The 17,071-nt window shown below is 37.3% G+C and overlaps 2 protein-coding genes across 2 annotated transcripts in view; one reads left to right on the forward strand and one right to left on the reverse strand.

Moving 5' to 3' along the window:
* Window positions 1-2,592: 2,592 nt before the first annotated feature.
* Dbp21E2 (putative ATP-dependent RNA helicase Dbp21E2) lies at window positions 2,593-9,417 on the forward strand. Its single transcript, XM_028175048.2, has 5 exons — window positions 2,593-3,637; window positions 4,859-5,130; window positions 6,239-6,411; window positions 6,886-7,162; window positions 7,971-9,417. Exons 1-5 carry the CDS (start codon window positions 3,127-3,129, stop codon window positions 8,229-8,231), a joined length of 1,494 nt encoding a protein of 497 aa, XP_028030849.2. The 5' UTR covers window positions 2,593-3,126; the 3' UTR covers window positions 8,232-9,417.
* Window positions 9,418-10,579: 1,162 nt separating this feature from the next.
* GABA-B-R3 (gamma-aminobutyric acid type B receptor subunit 3) overlaps window positions 10,580-17,071 on the reverse strand; it is a 138,364-nt gene continuing 131,872 nt past the window's right edge. The window contains exons 14-17 of the mRNA XM_089731783.1: window positions 16,506-16,695; window positions 15,640-15,958; window positions 14,656-14,882; window positions 10,580-13,610 (exon numbers count right to left, since the gene is read on the reverse strand). Coding sequence (XP_089587909.1) covers window positions 12,699-13,610; window positions 14,656-14,882; window positions 15,640-15,958; window positions 16,506-16,695 — 1,648 coding nt within the window. The 3' untranslated portion in view covers window positions 10,580-12,698. The remainder of the gene's footprint in view (window positions 13,611-14,655; window positions 14,883-15,639; window positions 15,959-16,505; window positions 16,696-17,071) is intronic.

A 17,071-nucleotide genomic window follows, 5' to 3' on the forward strand; every position in this document is an offset into this window, starting at 1 on the left:
GCGAATTTCATAATGGACAAAAACATCAAACAAAGAGTTTGTTCTATATTTTGCATCGCCAATGGAGTTTCGTGATCGAAATTATTTAAAAGCCTGCAGAAGATTATTTTGAATCGACTTTATAAAAGACACGTACTTGCGAGTGGTACAAAGCGTTCAAAAGCGGACGAGATGTAATGGAAGATTTGCCTCGCTCCAGTAGGTCATCAATGTCTGCAACTGAAATTAAGATTGGAAAAGCGAAGGAAATGGTAACTATAAATCCTCATTCAAGTTTCAAGGAGCTAGCCATCGAACACTCTATGTCTCACGAGTCGATTCCTACCATTTAAGTAATCACTTGGGTATGAAACATATTGCCGCTCGGCTAGTCCCAAAACACCAGATTTTTCTCCAAAAACTTCATCGCATAAAAGCTGCTGAGAACGTGCTAGAACGAGCCAATTCCGATGCAGAATTCATTGAAAGTTCCTGGCGATGAGACGTGGGTTTACGAGTTTGACATGCAAACTTGTCAACAAGCTTCTGGGTGGCGTCTTCCAACGGAACCGAAACCGAAGAAGCCGCGCCAAAGTCGATCAAAAGTCAAAGTAATGTTGACTGTTTTCTTTGACTATCGCGATGCTATGTACTTGGAATTTGGAACTCGGAATGCCGGAAGGTCAAAGGCTAAATATAGAATATTATTTGAGCGTTATGAGGCGTTTAAGAAGGATAATTCAACGGTAATGGACAGTTTATTTCGTCACATTTACAACGAAAATTCTTAGATTTCGCATCACAAAATTACGCCTTTGCACAAGGTCATCATCGTGAACCGATTTTTGAAAAACTCAACAAAGATCACCTAGTAATTACCTCATAATCATTCAACAGATATGGCTCCAGAAGACTTCTTTTTTCCTTTAACTCAAATTACCACTTCGTGGTACCCGTTTTCGGTCGATAGAAGATTAAAGAAAATTTCGTGGCGAGAGCTAGACTCAATTCCGGAAAAAGCTCTTATTTTTTTTTTCAATTGTATTATTCGTTCGCCAACGTGTATCGCTTCTGAAGGAGCACGGTTTCAAGATGACCAACTAAATTAGGATTTAACTCACATTTTGTGTATTATTGATCTTTTCCCGGTACTTTCTTGACAGAATAGTATAATTATTCTTCTGTGCGTGTATGTAAGCGAACATCTCCTAGACGGCTAAATCGATTTTGATTTTTGTGCCCGTTCAAGTGGACTCGAGAATGATTTAGATTCCCAATTCCGTATCATATTAAGTTTTTTTTTTTATATAAAATTTCAGCAAAACAAACCAGATTGTAACGAATTATTGAAAAAACCTGAAATTTTCGGATTTAAGACATTTACAATGCCGGGTCCATTAGTATTTCACAAAGTACCTACGGATTGATATGCTTTTAAGGCTTTCTTGTATTGATAAAAGCGGGTGTGTGGGTCGTCGATGTGTCGAGTGGGAATCGATATATTGCCAAAATAGTTATTTGCAATGTATTCTATGAAGCGAAAAGGCGATATCAAACGGCAAAGATAGTAATAATGTACGTTTTAGAGTGTTATTGTTAATTAAAGGCTTTATTTTATTCCTAGCAAAGGATTGCACACGCGTTTTTTTGAAATCTTATTGCTTCTTACTCCGTGAAACCTTGCTGACTACGAAGGGGAACCTACAGTTTGCATTGAAAATTGCTGTATAAAAATGAAAGTTAACATTGAGTGTTTCTGATTTTACCTCCAAATCTACATCGATTTAATTTTTTTATTTTATTTGGTTTAACAATACATTTGATGAATATCTGAAAAAAACGGAGAAACAGAAAGGAAGATCTCGTTTAATCAGCGATTAAAAAGAGATCGCGTTGTATATTCGTTAATATTTGATAAATACTGCACAATCAAAAAGCATTTATATGGAATAATAAATTTGCGCGATATGTCTTTGCTCAGTGATAAGATTAATGGCAAGTTATAAACTTATACTCGTAGTATTAAGGTGTGACCTTTTCCATAATAAACGTCAATACTCTTGATAAGATGAGCTTGTAAGTTTTATGTATTCGTAAATGAAATAAAAAAATAATCGGAAAGCTCACGTCAAGAGCCATTCCAGTTTATTATAGGGTTAAAATATATTTCGACACTATTAGACGCCGTTTATCTTGAAGTGTCCAAATGGGTGGGTTTATTATTTTATGGATATCGGGATAATAAGAGTGTGAAAATGTAGATAACTTGAATTGAAAATTTTTCTTTATATCAATATTAACTATTAAAATTCCCGAATCCCCCGGAACCACTCTTCGTTTTTGGGGTCACCGTCCTCGTCGAATTCGTCGATTACGACATCGAGTTATCAACGCTTAATCAACTATTTAATTGCATTCCTTCCAGTTCGCAAAACATATTGTGTAGTTTTGTTGTAAAATATTTTAAAGTATAGCTTAGGTACGTTTTGTCTGTCTGAAACAGCCTGGCGCAAAATCAAGGTAAAAAACGATTCTATAAATCGGAAGCGAATTTTTAACCCGTCTAATATTAGGTGTATAATCTATGTCAGTATGTAATTGACGGCATTGGACGGACTTTTTGGCGGGAACGCGAGGAGTGAAGTTGTGTGATTTGTTTTATTTTGTCTATTTAGTGTTTCTTCAGGTTTAAATGTGTAATAATGGTGGTTTATTAACTGCTTAGTATCTGTGAAAGTGCACAAATGTGGGAAAATGAAATAAAGCCGCTAAACGTAACTTCTCGTGATCCTCCAAAAAGTCCACTGAAAAAGTGTCAGTAAATGACCACCCTTTTACTGAAATTATATGTCATCCCATATCATCTCATTTCATTCAATTTCATCCCAGTTGATTAATGTCTCAAATTAAATATCTTCATTTTATTTCATTTCACTCCATATTATCATTTTTCATAAGTACCTTTCATAAGTGTATAAGAATGAGTAAATTAAAAAAAGACATGACTTAAAGGTCTTAGTTACCAGATCATAAAATCCCTTTATAAAATATTTGTTACGATATGTGACATTATGTGACATAACCTTAAAATAACAAACAATGCTAGTATTTTTAAATTTTAATTAAATTGATCAAATAACAGGAACAATGTCTAAATTACGTCAATTAATTAGCACATCCTATAGTCGTTATTATAGCCTCCAGCAGGCTAAGAAAAAATTACCTATGATAACATGCAAGCGACCGGAATTCAATCACTACGAAGGACAGAGTTATAGCAAGTATGAAGGTATAAAACTAGCTTCGCAGGGGTGGCTACACAATAAATCAAAGGGAGACTATTTCATCATACACGGGAATGCAAATAAAAAAGAAGAAACACCCGTGTATAGGAAGACTTTTGAAGATATCGGCTTGAAAGATCATTTGGTTAAAGTTGTCAAAGATTTAGGGTTTACGCTGCCCACGGCCATACAAACAAAGGCTGTACCCGCCATTCTCAATGGACATAATACGGTAATCACAGCGGAGACGGGCTGCGGGAAGACCTTAGCGTATTTGTTACCTATAATTCAACATATACTGGAATGGAAGCCAAGCATTCAAGAAGAATTTAATAGTCCATTGGCTGTTGTTATTACACCGAACAGAGAACTAGGTGGGTATTTAGATGTTCACGATTATTTACCATTCATTACATAGGTACCATAAGTTTGAAAATTTAAATGATTTATATGCTTATTTATATGATAAGTAATTGTCAGTCAGTATCAAAGTGGGTTTTTTAAATTATATGTATCACAGAATAATTCAAAACTGAAAACAATAAGGAAGTCTTTTGTTAATCTGTAGTTGTAACCTGCTTAAGTTAAATCTCTTGATCTTTTTATGTACAAAAATGTGAATTGAAAAAATGGACAACTTAAATTAGTAAATTTCTAAGATTTGGAGTCAGATAAACTCAAATTATCTTACTTTGTATTTTAACTAGGTAAGTTAATGAAATATGGGATTTGCCTGACTAATATACGGGTAAATTAAATTAAACTAATGCAATATTGTACTGTGGTCTTAACTAGGTGTTAGCCATTTTCCCTGAACTTATCTGGTTCTGACCCACCCTGTATTCAGCTGAAATATAGGCAATAGAGGGGTTATCAAATAAGTCACATAACTCACATACTACTCACAGGTTTCAACTTGTGAGCCAATCTTGTAGTAACTCAACATTCCATCAAAAGCATGGTGGCTTCACTTCGCTACATGCTGATTAAAATATATGTGTAGCTATTGCAATATATTGTAAGATAATACCTACAATAATTAAGTTCAGATTATTAGTTAAGTTAAGTTAATTAAGTTAAGTTTCCTTATTAAAGTCTTCAGTATAAGTAACATAACAGCTAAGAGTAAATCATAGATTAAATTCATTAAGTTAAGAGTTATGAAAGCCTTAAGAACACATGTAAAAAGCTATAACAAAAAATAGACATTAACAGGTTGAGATGTGGTGTGTGGCAATGAATTGTGAGTAAAGTCAGTTACATGACTAATGTAAAAAAAAAGGTAATCATTTTATTTTACGTTAGGAGAATCTTACATGAAAATAGTCTGTGCTTATTTATTAGAAGTTTAGAAGGGTTTGGGCTTCTTGATTTGTAATTACAAGCTACCTAACATCTGTGCACAGTATAAGTGTTCTTAACACGAGTGAACTGCTCCTATTGACAATGGGTAACCTATGCTAGGATAACTATTAACCCAATTCTTGTAGTGAACCAACTATGTTCCAGTTGTCTGAAGTTTAGAATAGGAATTTTAATGCATATGAGACTCACTAGTATAAGTCTATAGTGATTTTTTTCTCAATTCATTTTAGCTTTACAAATAGGAGAAGTGGCTCAAACGATAGCACAAAGCATAAACATAAATGTCACGACTTTAATAGGAGGCAAAACGAAAAAAAAAATGTTAAACCCTCCAATTGAGCACAGTGACATATTAATCACAACGCTCGGAGCTTACAGTAAACTAGTCACAACCGGAATATACAAGATTCACAATGTACATCATATTGTGCTGGATGAAGCAGATTCCCTTTTGGATGACACATTTATTGATAAAGTCACATATCTGTTGAAGAAATTTTCGGTGAGTAAATATTAAGGTTGATTATGATCAAACTAGTTATAGCGTTATTCTATACCTTCTTTTTTGCCCAGGAAAGCATTAGTGTATGTATCATACATAACTACTCTTAGTGCAGCTTCAATTGAATAAACATGTTATACTCATCATTCTCTTTGTAATTAAGGTAGTTAGATTTTTTATTTCTTCATAAAGGAATTGCTTCAATAGAACACATGAGGCCTATAAAATCAAAGCCAGCTAAACGCCTTAATGTCGTAAAATGGATTAACAATGGCGCTATCTTGTTTAGTTAGTAGGAAACGCTTTAGTGTTTTCATGTTATATGTAATGCAGCTAAATCTCTAAGAAATTCAGTTCAAAAAATTTATTTTTACTCTGTACTAAGTACTAATAAACGAAGTTTTATCATTTAAAATTCAGATTATTAGTAATATTCTCATTCTTTATAAATCTGCCTTAAAATAAAGAATATCGTAGCTATCCGAACAAAGCTATTTCAGCTTCTCAAACCGGGAATGTTGCTAACACTGGCCCTAGCAAGAGCAGTACTTCGATGGATCGGGAGGATCCGTAATGAAGTGTTTAGGGCCGATTTTTGTAGTTTACCTGAATATTTGACAGAGTTGGATTTAGCTGCTTTTGATTTTATAGGCCTCACATCACCTTATACCTTTAAAAGGATAGAAAATTTACATAATACTATTACTATTTACATAATTTACTATTTACATAATTTACTATTTACATAATACTATATTATAATACTAAGCAATAGTGAAATCTAGGTTAAGCAGATTGACAGGCTTTTAACATACTATTGCACACTGAGTTCAGAATAATATTAGTGGAACTTGGACAGAAAAATTAATAATAAAGTAGACACATAGCTAAGATACAAATTGAGTTGTAGAATAAGTGATGAGGAACTATTATACTATATAAAAAAAAGAAACTGCCGTACAAAAATTCTAATGAAACCACGAACCGTCAGGTGGTTCTTATAGTTTCTTGTCTTTTAAGGCAATTAAATAAACCAGAATGCACAATTGTACCAGAAAATAAAATAGTTTCTGATATAAGAACTAAACTTCACTTTATTTACTTTCAGATACAATATAAAGTTGATATTCAAGTCCCTCCCACAGGTTGTCAGTTGACTTTAGTTAGTGCAACACTACCTAGGGACCTTCCGGAAACTGTCAATAATTTTGTTGCGGCTGAATCACTGAAAATGGTTAAAACTTCTAATATACATCGGATATTACCACATGTGCCGCAGAAGTAAGTTGAAAACGATAGTTAAAAGTAGGGTGAACTAAAGTCATTAAAATATTGAGGAAATTAAAAATAAATAAATAATATAAGACTTTAGAACTCATATCTCAAGGTGGGTGGCGCATTTACGTCGTAGATGCCTATGGGTTCCAGTAACCACTTAACACCAGGTGGGTTGTGAGCTCGTCCACCCATCTAAGCAATAAAAAAAACCATAGTAATCTGATTACTGCGTGGATATTGTTAGGCTAAGGGGCTATTCCTACTACTCACCGATCTATGGGAGATATTATCTGATGCAAATATACACACATACATTGTTAAAAGACCCCAATTTTAGAACGTTGAGCATTCAAAGCCTACTGCCTCTGTTCTACTTCATCATTTCGTTTCTTTTGAGTTAAATTCCAGTTAAACCTTATGACTTCTATCAGCTGACCTTTGAATAACTCAAAGTGTGATTTTTAATTAATATCCCAGATTCTTACGTCTCGGGAAGGCGCACAAGCCCGCGGAACTCCTCAAACTTGTCCAAGCGGATCAGAACGAGAGGAGACCGGTGATGATCTTCAGCAATCAGACGTCTGGCTGCGACTTCGTGTCCATGTTCCTGAACGAGAACAACGTTGAATGCATCAACATCAACGGCCAGATGCCGGTACAGCTGAAGTTGGGGAAGTTTGAAATGTTCAGATCCGGGAAAGTTAATGTAATTTCGTGTACTGATATCGTTTCCCGAGGATTGGACACTACTAGGGTAAGTTTTAAATAATTTTTTTTGGTGATAATAAAAAAAAGCTCTGTAAACTCACTTTGTGACCAATACAGTTTTTCAAAGTAATGAATAAAAAAATTGTATTCTCATTGACATTCTTCGTTCAGAGATGCTATGTAGTCGTCGTGGCCTAAAGGATAAGACGTCCGGTGCATTCGTGTATAGCGATGCACCGGTGTTCGAATCCCGCAGGCGGGTACCAATTTTTCTAATGAAATACGTACTTAACAAATGTTCACGATTGACTTCCACGGTGAAGGAATAACATCGTGTAATAAAAATCAAACCCGCAAATTATAGTTTGCGTAATCACTGGTGGTAGGACCTCTTGGGAGTCCGCACGGGTAGGTACCGCCACCTCGCCTATTTCCGCGGTGAAGCAGTAATGCGTTTCGGTTCGAAGGGTGGGGTAGCCGTTGTAACTATACTGAGACCTTAGAACTTATATCTCGAGGTGGGTGGTGCATTTACGTTGTAGATGTCCATGGGCTCCAGTAACCACTTAACACCAGATGGGCTGTGAGCTCGTCCATCAATCTAAGCAACAAAAAAAAAAGATGCATAACACATTCAGAGGGTACATAGTACATAAAATATATTAAGGTTAATTTTATTCTTAACTTGTTTTTTTATTTCATAATATTTCTTCCAAATTTTTAATTTTCAATTATGGCACTTCTGTAAAGTTACAAAAAATGTCGCCTTTCACCCCTAGATATGTTGATTTGTCCATCTACATATTGATGTATGTAACGTATTGACGTTTATGATTGAATGAAAATTATTTCAGACGCACCACGTCATTAATTACGATTTCCCTCTGCACACGGCTGACTACATCCACCGGTGCGGGCGCGCGGGCCGGCTGGGCTCCCCGCCCGGATCCCACGTCACCAGCTTCGTGGCCTGGCCCCGCGAGGTCGAGCTGGTCCAGAAGATCGAGACCTCGGTCAGGACGAACTCTGACCTGCCCCACGTTAACGCCAACATCAAGCGGGTCATACGAGACAGGATTGTCAGGATGAGCGGGGCTCTTGCTAAGGCAAGTTGAGGAGCCGGTGCTGCCAGCCGCCGTCGTATCGACCGGCGGCGTATACAAAACTTAAACTAGAAACTTACAGGTGGATCGTGAATGGAGATTTAAGCATTTTCAAAACACAATTAGTTACCTTTAATTCTATAGAAGTTTAGGTGATGTGTTATCGTGTTGCAGTCACCTATTAAGGAGTGTGTAGAATTTTTTTTTTATTGCTTAGATGGGTGGACGCGCTCACAGTCCACCTGGTGTTAAAGTGTTTTTTTTTTTGCCGTATATGCTGACGAGTATACGTCCCACCTGATGGTGAGTAGTTACCGTCGCTCATGGACGCCAGCAATGCTAGGGGCAGAGCCAAGCCGCTGCCTACCGTTTAATACTCTCCACAAGCCTCGTTTGAAGTAGGACATGTCATGCTACTGGAGCCCATAGACATTTACAACGTAAATGCGCCACCCACCTTGAGATATAAGTTCTAAGGTCTCAGTATAGTTACAACGGCTGCTCCACCCTTCAAACCGAAACGCATTACTGCTTCACGGCAGAAATAGGCAGGATGATGGTACCTACCCGCGCGGATTCACATGAGGTCCTACCACCAGTAATAAGTCGATTGGCAGCTAATGATTTATTGTGCACGGCGAGAAGGACCGGCCCTACCGACTGTACGCTACACACTGTCGTAATACCGAATGTGTATACAATGTATATAAAAACCCCACAGAAACATTGCCAATTATAAAAAAAAGATTGACCTAGAAAATGCTTGAATAACTTTGAGCTAGTCACACATAGACATAATTAATTGTCAGGTGACTCAGCTATGTAAATTTCACGGATATACGAATAACCCTTCTATAACACGGTAGATACGTTCCTACAAAGACGCGTGTTGTGCGAATCCGCGTTATATGAGACTAGAAGTCAATACAAAAAGGAGAGTAATTTTTCTGAATATTAATTTAATCTTAACTATGCCTGTATGTATTTTTATTATACATAAAAAATAAGCAGTTAAATTTCGATTATTCCTTTAAATTGTGTGTTCATAGTGCATAATGTAGTTTTCTAAATAATTTTAAAAGAAAATCTTGTTAACGTGTTGTAGAAGTACCGTGTTATATGCTACCTGTATATATAAATTACAATTTACTACATGTAAAAAGTTATAAACTTTTGAATTAAAGACTATTACAGTTAATGTTTTGTTTTATTGAATTGGCCAATTACAACAAAGTTGTGAATATAACCCATGCACTACTATCGGTGACTTTATATACCCCCCATAAAATGTTGCCAGCTCCGTTTCCTTCGAAAACTGTGACAAGGCTTGCCCTAGCGAAAGAGTTGAAATAAATGTTTCCTGGCTAATTTTATTTTATTTTATTTATTTTCACCATATTAGGTCGAACCACCTAATACCGGAACGGACGGAGCTCCTTCATCCAGAACTCCAAGACTTCTAAATGTGAATACCGCCAGCCACTTTCAGACATGAGATCTCAATATTGTATAATGGTTCTCAAACCGTAACGCATCATTGTTTCGTGGTAAAAACAGGCAGGGTGGTGGTACTTACCCGTGGGAGCTCACAATATGCTCTACTACCAATATGGTCGTAGTTACCACTTAAAGGAATGTTTTTGTCATAGTAGCATCAACGTAAAAACAAAAAAAAAACCTAATATTTTCTTCATAATCATAATTAAAACTTATACTTTTACGGTTTAAAGTTGCGTAATAATAAAATATTGATAAAAAAATATTGTTATCATAAAATATGTATTATTCCCGATATTTATATTACTTTATAGTTTGCGTAGTCACGGACAACTGATCATGTAAATTTTTTTTTGTTAATATTTTAAAAACAAAAAATATGCAAAGTTTGAATATAACTAATGAATTGGATGTAGCTTAACATTAGCTCACTTGTTTAATGGTGGTGCGTAATACCAACTTTTACATGTTTTTTGAAATTACAATTTACATTTCACTTTTTCAGTGAACTTTTTCGAAGATCCCGAGAAGCTGGGTACCTTCACCGCATTTGTTTCATTTTCCCATATTTGTGCACTTTCATAGATGTTGATAGTTAACAAAGCACCTTTATTAAACGTAAATACTATATAGGTCTATGAACGTAAACTTAAAGAAACTCTAAATGAATTATTTCAAAATAAAACAATTCACACGGCTTTGCTCCTCGCGTTCCCGCCAAACAGTCCGCCAAAAATACTTTATGGTAAATGTCAATTGCCATATTATTTTAAAATGGCCGTAATTTTATATAGAGATTTAGATATAGCAAATAGAACAAAGGATAACACAAAAATAAAATTATGTTAATGGAAACCAATACATAATTACATAATTTATTTATTTAATCGACTGGTTATTTCTTACTCTCTAAAATAACCTAATTATGTATATCATGTCTAACGAGTATGAACGATACACTGTTGGATAGTTTGAATAGACATTAAATTTATTTACATTTTAAAACGCTTTTCAATGTTTTCATACAATTTAAATTGAATAATTTTGATTGTGTTCATATCAAGATCCAAAAAAAAGGTTGGATAGGATAGATGACGGTGAGGGTTTACAATATATTCGACGACTTGGCTGCCTTGCAGCTGATATGAGGAAACGGAAATCAACGTGAGAAAACATAATAAATACGTAAAATACATTTTTCCTTCTAGGTAAAATCTCAAAAAATCTATTCATAAACGACATTTTATTACTAAGTACACACCACACCATATATCTAACTTAACTCTAAATATCTAGTAAAAAAAAATCTAGAGGTATACTAAATATGACCACTAAATAAAATGGTATTTCTTACTAATATTATTTATTGCTTTGCGTAGGCAACACTTAAATTTGGCTATCTTAAAACAACACTTAATTTTATATTTGGCTGATTATTTTTGTAATTCCACTAAAACGGGTTAATTATTAGGCGGTTGAAGATATTTTAATGTACCTATTCGTATACTATTAGGTATATAATGTACTATTCGTGAATGCATATTATCTTCTACATATAATATATGTAAATAGATAATGACATAACAGTTAATTACCATTTTCTTCTCTGTTTTTTATAGATTTATTTCTTATTTCGTTTAGTATTATAGATATTGATCTTGAGTATTATCAACTATCAAGAAAAACTTTTTAGAAATAGACATTTTTTTTCAACGTCTCTGTCAAATAAAAGTGGAATTTATGTCTTACATAATATGAGTATCTTTGAGGTTTCATTGATTATGGTTGTTTCTCAAACATTCGAACAACACCAGTATTTCTTAATTGCTAACAGGTTATATAAGTTTATAAAAGCTATGACAAAATTTGAAAAGAAAGCGGCTGTTTTATTATTTTTTTAGCAAGAAAGACACAACTTCAACTTTTATGGAAGTTTTCAACACAAAAACCCGTAAAGCCCAATTTTTTTTCATCACTTCGGCATATCATATGTATCAAATAAATAAATACAAACTGGATTTCTTCTTAAGTGTTGCATCATTAATCAAATAAATTCAGTTATATAAATAAATTATGAGAAAAACCGTGACATGGTTTGAATCGTGGTTTTATGGTTTTTTTCCGCGGCTATATTGCTAAACTCCAGTCCACCCGGTGTTTAGCGGTTGCTAGACCTTGTTGCTTGTTGCTTGAAACAAGAGGTCAAAGTCTGAGTTTGTGTAGAACAATCATAGCAGCTCTAAGTATAGCATAGGTCATGTAAAAAGGAAGCCACCTGACTACGTCGGAATTTGGCACTACTGCTCGACCTCCCCGGTCGGAAACCTAGAGGTAGATCCAAGACAAGGTAGGATGTAGTGCTGAAGGACAAAAGGGAATGCAATGTTACCGACGAGGATGTCAAAGACAGAGCGAAGTGGAGGAGTAAAGTAAGGAAAGCTGATCCCACCACCATGTGGGATAAATAACTGGGAAGAGAGAGAATCACAGCGGCTATTCTAGAATTCAGACGCGTGTTTATTATGTATAAATCGCCTTCTGTCTGTAATATAATATCTACATAAATTCATATTCCATAATTAATTTACTAATAAAACCTACTAGATCGTTTTTTATTAATTACAAATACGAAGAAAATATTATCCGCACAACTAACTCGCTGGATATATGTATTAATATTTATTTCAAATTAACTTATAAGTTTATTTCTACTTTTTGGTGTTAATATTCCTTCATTTTTATTATGTACAAATTATATTATGTATTTTTGTTCTAATCTCAGTTAAGTCTACTCTAAATATTGACATATACCCTTCAGACATTGAAATAGTTACTAATTCAATTTTAAATTATTTAATTTACAATTCACACTACAGTCCTAGCACGAAAAATTAGTGTAAAATATACAAAAAATACTATGTACCAAAGTGGGTACTTGTAAAATACTGGAGCGTTAAATTGAGTTTAATTTAAATCAAGTTCTTAATCATTCCTCGTCGAAGGCCCAGGAATTGCGTTTTCTGTAGACTTCGATCTGCTTTCTAGTAGGTTCTTTCCTCTATCTTCTTGATGACTGACGTTCTGATGACTAAACCTTCGCTGCTCATCAAAGGCCTTGCCAGACACGCTCAGAATGCTGCCAGCACTGGTTTTTCTTGTATCTAGAAGGCTATTGGTCAAGCTGCTAGCTGCAGGAGTTATCCTATGAGGAAACCTTGGAGAGCCCTTGATTTTTTCATACGAGCTCTGGTGGGACATTGGTCTTTGATGTGTCGGTGGTAATACAAAGTTTACTTTAGTCTCGTGCTCAGCAATATATTTCTGGGGCCCTATGTGTACGCTGTTCTCCGGAATGTAACTTGAGCAGGACGGCTCGTCATCGGTTACCCGAATGATAGGACCGCTTTTCGCGTAAGACTCTCTTCTCAGTTTCATCTCGGGGTTCGGCACGTGTAACGTGTTGCAGGATAACACCATTGAGTGCTTTCTGGTTCCCGGAACTAATCCTGCGATCATTCCGACGTGCATTTTCAAAGCTGCCGCGATGCTTTGACTTGTCGGGTCGGCTATTGATATGGCAGAAGCCTTCCTACTGGAAGGTCTACTGCCGAAGAAGCTTTTCAGTCTTCTGAGTAAGCCGGGCTGTTCTCGTTTATTGAGACACAAATTGTATAAGTCGATCGCTGGTTGCGATTTCCTTTGGTCGAGCTTAGGTTGCGAGCTGAAGCTGACGGAGTTCCTGCCGCGATAGGCTTCGGCTGAGGGCCAGCTTGCCCGGGGTATGACTGGCGGTAGGACTGACAGCAGGAGCATGGGTAGGCCACCGCCGATGCTCGGAGTTCGTCGATCGTCGTAACGTAGATTTCCTTCCTCTTCGACTGTATTGAGCTCCAACTGAAATCGCAAAAGTGACTTATTTATGCCGCGAACGAGTCTGCAAAATAATAATTCCCAAACCTATTTTTTTATTGCCCTTGTAGGCAGACGAGCATACGGCCCACCTGATGGTGAGTTGTTACCGTCGCCTATGGACTTCAGCAATGCCAGGGGCTGAGTCAAGCCGCTGCCTACAGCCCACTGCCTATTAACAAATTATTTCTGCCGGGAAATCATTTTGTGCTTTGATTTGACGGACATCATCGGGTATAGAACAGAAGTGAAACTTCGATCACATGTCTTAGTTCGGGTCGCGGCAATCACGTTGCGAATTTCTCGCCGGATCTTCTCGGTGATTTGGGATTCCGTTTTTTTTTATTTTTATTTTTATTGCTTAGATAGATGAACGAGCTCACAGCCCACCTGGTGTTAAGTGGTTACTGGAGCCCATAGACATCTACAACGTAAACGCGCCACCCACCTCGAGATATAAGTTCTAAGGTCTCAGTATAGTTACAACGGCTACCCCACCCTTCGAACCGAAACGCATTACTGCTTCACGGCGGAAAAAAGGCAGGGTGGTGGTACCTACCCGTGCGGACTCACAAGAGGTCCTACCACCAGTGATTACGCAAATTATAACTTTGCGGGTTTGGTTTTTATTACACGATGTTATTCCTTCACCGTGGAAGTCAATCGTGAACATTTGTTGAGTACGTATCTCATTAGAAAAATTGGTACCCACCTGCGGGATTCGAACACCGGTGCATCGCTACATACGAATGCACCGGACGTTTTATCCTTTAGGCCACGACGACTTCAAATTCCGATCCGACTGATTCAGCGCAGCGTTCTTGCTAGGACAGATGTTACAAACTTCTCTCAGTCTGAGTTCCGTGAGCTCGCCTACCAGTTAGCTTTTAATCAGAATAGACCCTCGAAGCTCCTGGTCGACTGGTCGAGCCAAATAATGTTCATGATTGCATTCATAATTCAGCGTTAAATACAGCGAAGCAAGACCTAGACTTGATAGTGAACGATCAATAATTATGACTGAACTCACGCGTCTCTGCATGGATATCGAGGCGTTTGACCCAGTGAAGTCCAGCGGCTCCGATAGCAACTTCTCAAGTCTTCCGATTTCTTTGTCCAGCGCCGCCACTTCTCTCCTGAACACTTTATTCTGTATTTCTATCCTGAAATGTAGTTCTTGGGTTTCGTCCGTCACGAACCTTCTGGTTTTACACTCCAGCCTCAGGCCCATGCTTTGTATGACGGGGTCTTCTTCAACTGAAATAGATATTTCTGGTGGCAGGATATGTTGTAAGTCCACATGGGTCGTTATACACCTTAAGCTGTGCCCTCAAGTTTCAAGATGAATATCGGCTTTCACGTTGTGTTAATTATGGGCTCCGGTAACTACTGAATACCAGGTGGACAGTGACGAGAGCTCGTCTGCCCGTCTACATATTGACACGTTGACTGCCGTGTAGGTCACAGGTATCCTACACGGCGCACTGAAGTAATTATGTTGATTTCTCTCTTCGATTTTTTTTATTTATTGCTTAGATGGTTGAACGAGCTCACAGCCCACCTGGAGTTAAGTCGTTACTGGAGCCTATAGACATCTACAACGTAAATGCGTCACACACCTTGAGATATAAGGTCTCAGTATAGCTACAACGGCTGCCCCACCCTTCAAACCGAAACGTATTACTGCTTCACGGCAGAAATAGGCAGAGTGGTGGTACCTAGCCGTGCGGACACACAATAGGTCCTATCACCAGTATGTGAAAATGTAAAACATTGATATTATTTTGTAACTGTGAAATTTATGTGGGTTAATGAAAAATAAAATACACACTACTACATAATAATATGGACTGTATATAGCATATAATTAGTATAGTGTGTATTATATACTATCGTATAGCTCAGCGACGCGTCGCTACGGCATGCGTCGCCATGTCAGCTATCAGGTTTTACGTGCGTCTATATGTGCCAAAAACGTACGTACGAAGTTTTTTCAAAAGCGAAATATACTCACTGTTCCTTCTAATTGCGACAATTTTCGGCAGGAACAACAAACAGAGCGTTGATGTCGTTGTAATAAGGATCAAACTAGTTATACTGATGTAAGCCAAAGTGGCTCTTTCGGAAATTATTGTTCCTATAACAACAACACTTGCGCTGGTGATCACAACAGAATAAACACTGATTCCGATGTATTTCGAGTCGTTTAGGGCAGAAATCTTAACGTTTCTGGTCTCCCAAGCCATGTACACCCCCACTATGAGAAGGAGGCCCTTGTAAGCGTATAAAGCGCAAAGCCAGCCCGTTGTGTTCTGAGACTTGCAGACTTCTAGCTGAAAGTAATATGGAAAAATCACTTAAACCTTAGATCTTCTTTTTTTATTTTTCCTACCTAAGCTGATGGTCTAGAGAGACCTTATCAGCGTAACCTTAACTAGTAGGTGAGCTCATGGGGCTCAAACCTGACGATGTTGCTAGCACGAACCCTAGCAAAAGCCGTGCTTCACAGAATCTACCATCGGGTCAGAAACGCGACCCACTGAGAAGATGCGGCGAGAAACTCAGTGGAGCTGTGTCTGTGGGTTAATTTACTCGCCGAACCCTTCGTCGCAAGCGACGAGTTCGACGAAAACGATGACCGGCCCTTAGATCAATGCTGGTAGATATTGTCTGAACTCTAAATGGCTTACACAAGCAAGTCAGAACATATCATTTTTAAAATACAATTAGTATAGAATGAAAATTACATTGATTGTATAGCCATTAGCAACCTAAGATTGGTTATTGACTATGATTTAAGGTACATGAAATTTTGTTTCTTTATTTGGCATCAGACGCTCCTTAGATTTTATCTCTCACTACGAGTAACAATGTCAATACCTGAGGTTGATAAATCACGCTTCTATCGTTAGCGCTGATCTCAATCGTCAAGTTCTTCAGGTGTCTCTCCATTGGATCTAGGATGGTCCAGAGAGTGACGATCATGCCGTCGATCACAAGTAAAGCGCAGACCAGGGATATGAGAGGCGTGTCTTGGAGTAGCTTCGTTTTGCAGACACCACTTCTGTTACTGGAATATTATATACATATTTTTTTTCTACCTATGCTGATAGCCTTGAGAGGCTATATCAGCGGAACCTTAACTAGTAGGTGGGCTCACGGGGCTCAAACCTGACGACATTGCTAGCACGAACCCTAGCAAGAGCAGTGCTTCATAGAATCTACCACCGGAGTGGAAACGCGACCCACTGAGAAGATCCGGCGAGAAATTCAGCGGGCTGTGTCTGAGGGTTAATTTACTCGTCGAGCCCTTCGTCGCAAGCGACGGGTTCGACGAGAACGATGACCGGTATATGTATATGTATATGTATGTATATGTATGTATATGACCGTCGATTATATACGTTTCTTTCTCGTCTTAACGTGAGGGTTAGAAAAGGAAGCAG

The sequence above is a fragment of the Bombyx mandarina genome, chromosome 12 (genome assembly GCF_030267445.1).
Source record: "Bombyx mandarina strain Sakado chromosome 12, ASM3026744v2".
Taxonomy (NCBI): Eukaryota; Metazoa; Arthropoda; class Insecta; order Lepidoptera; family Bombycidae; genus Bombyx; species Bombyx mandarina.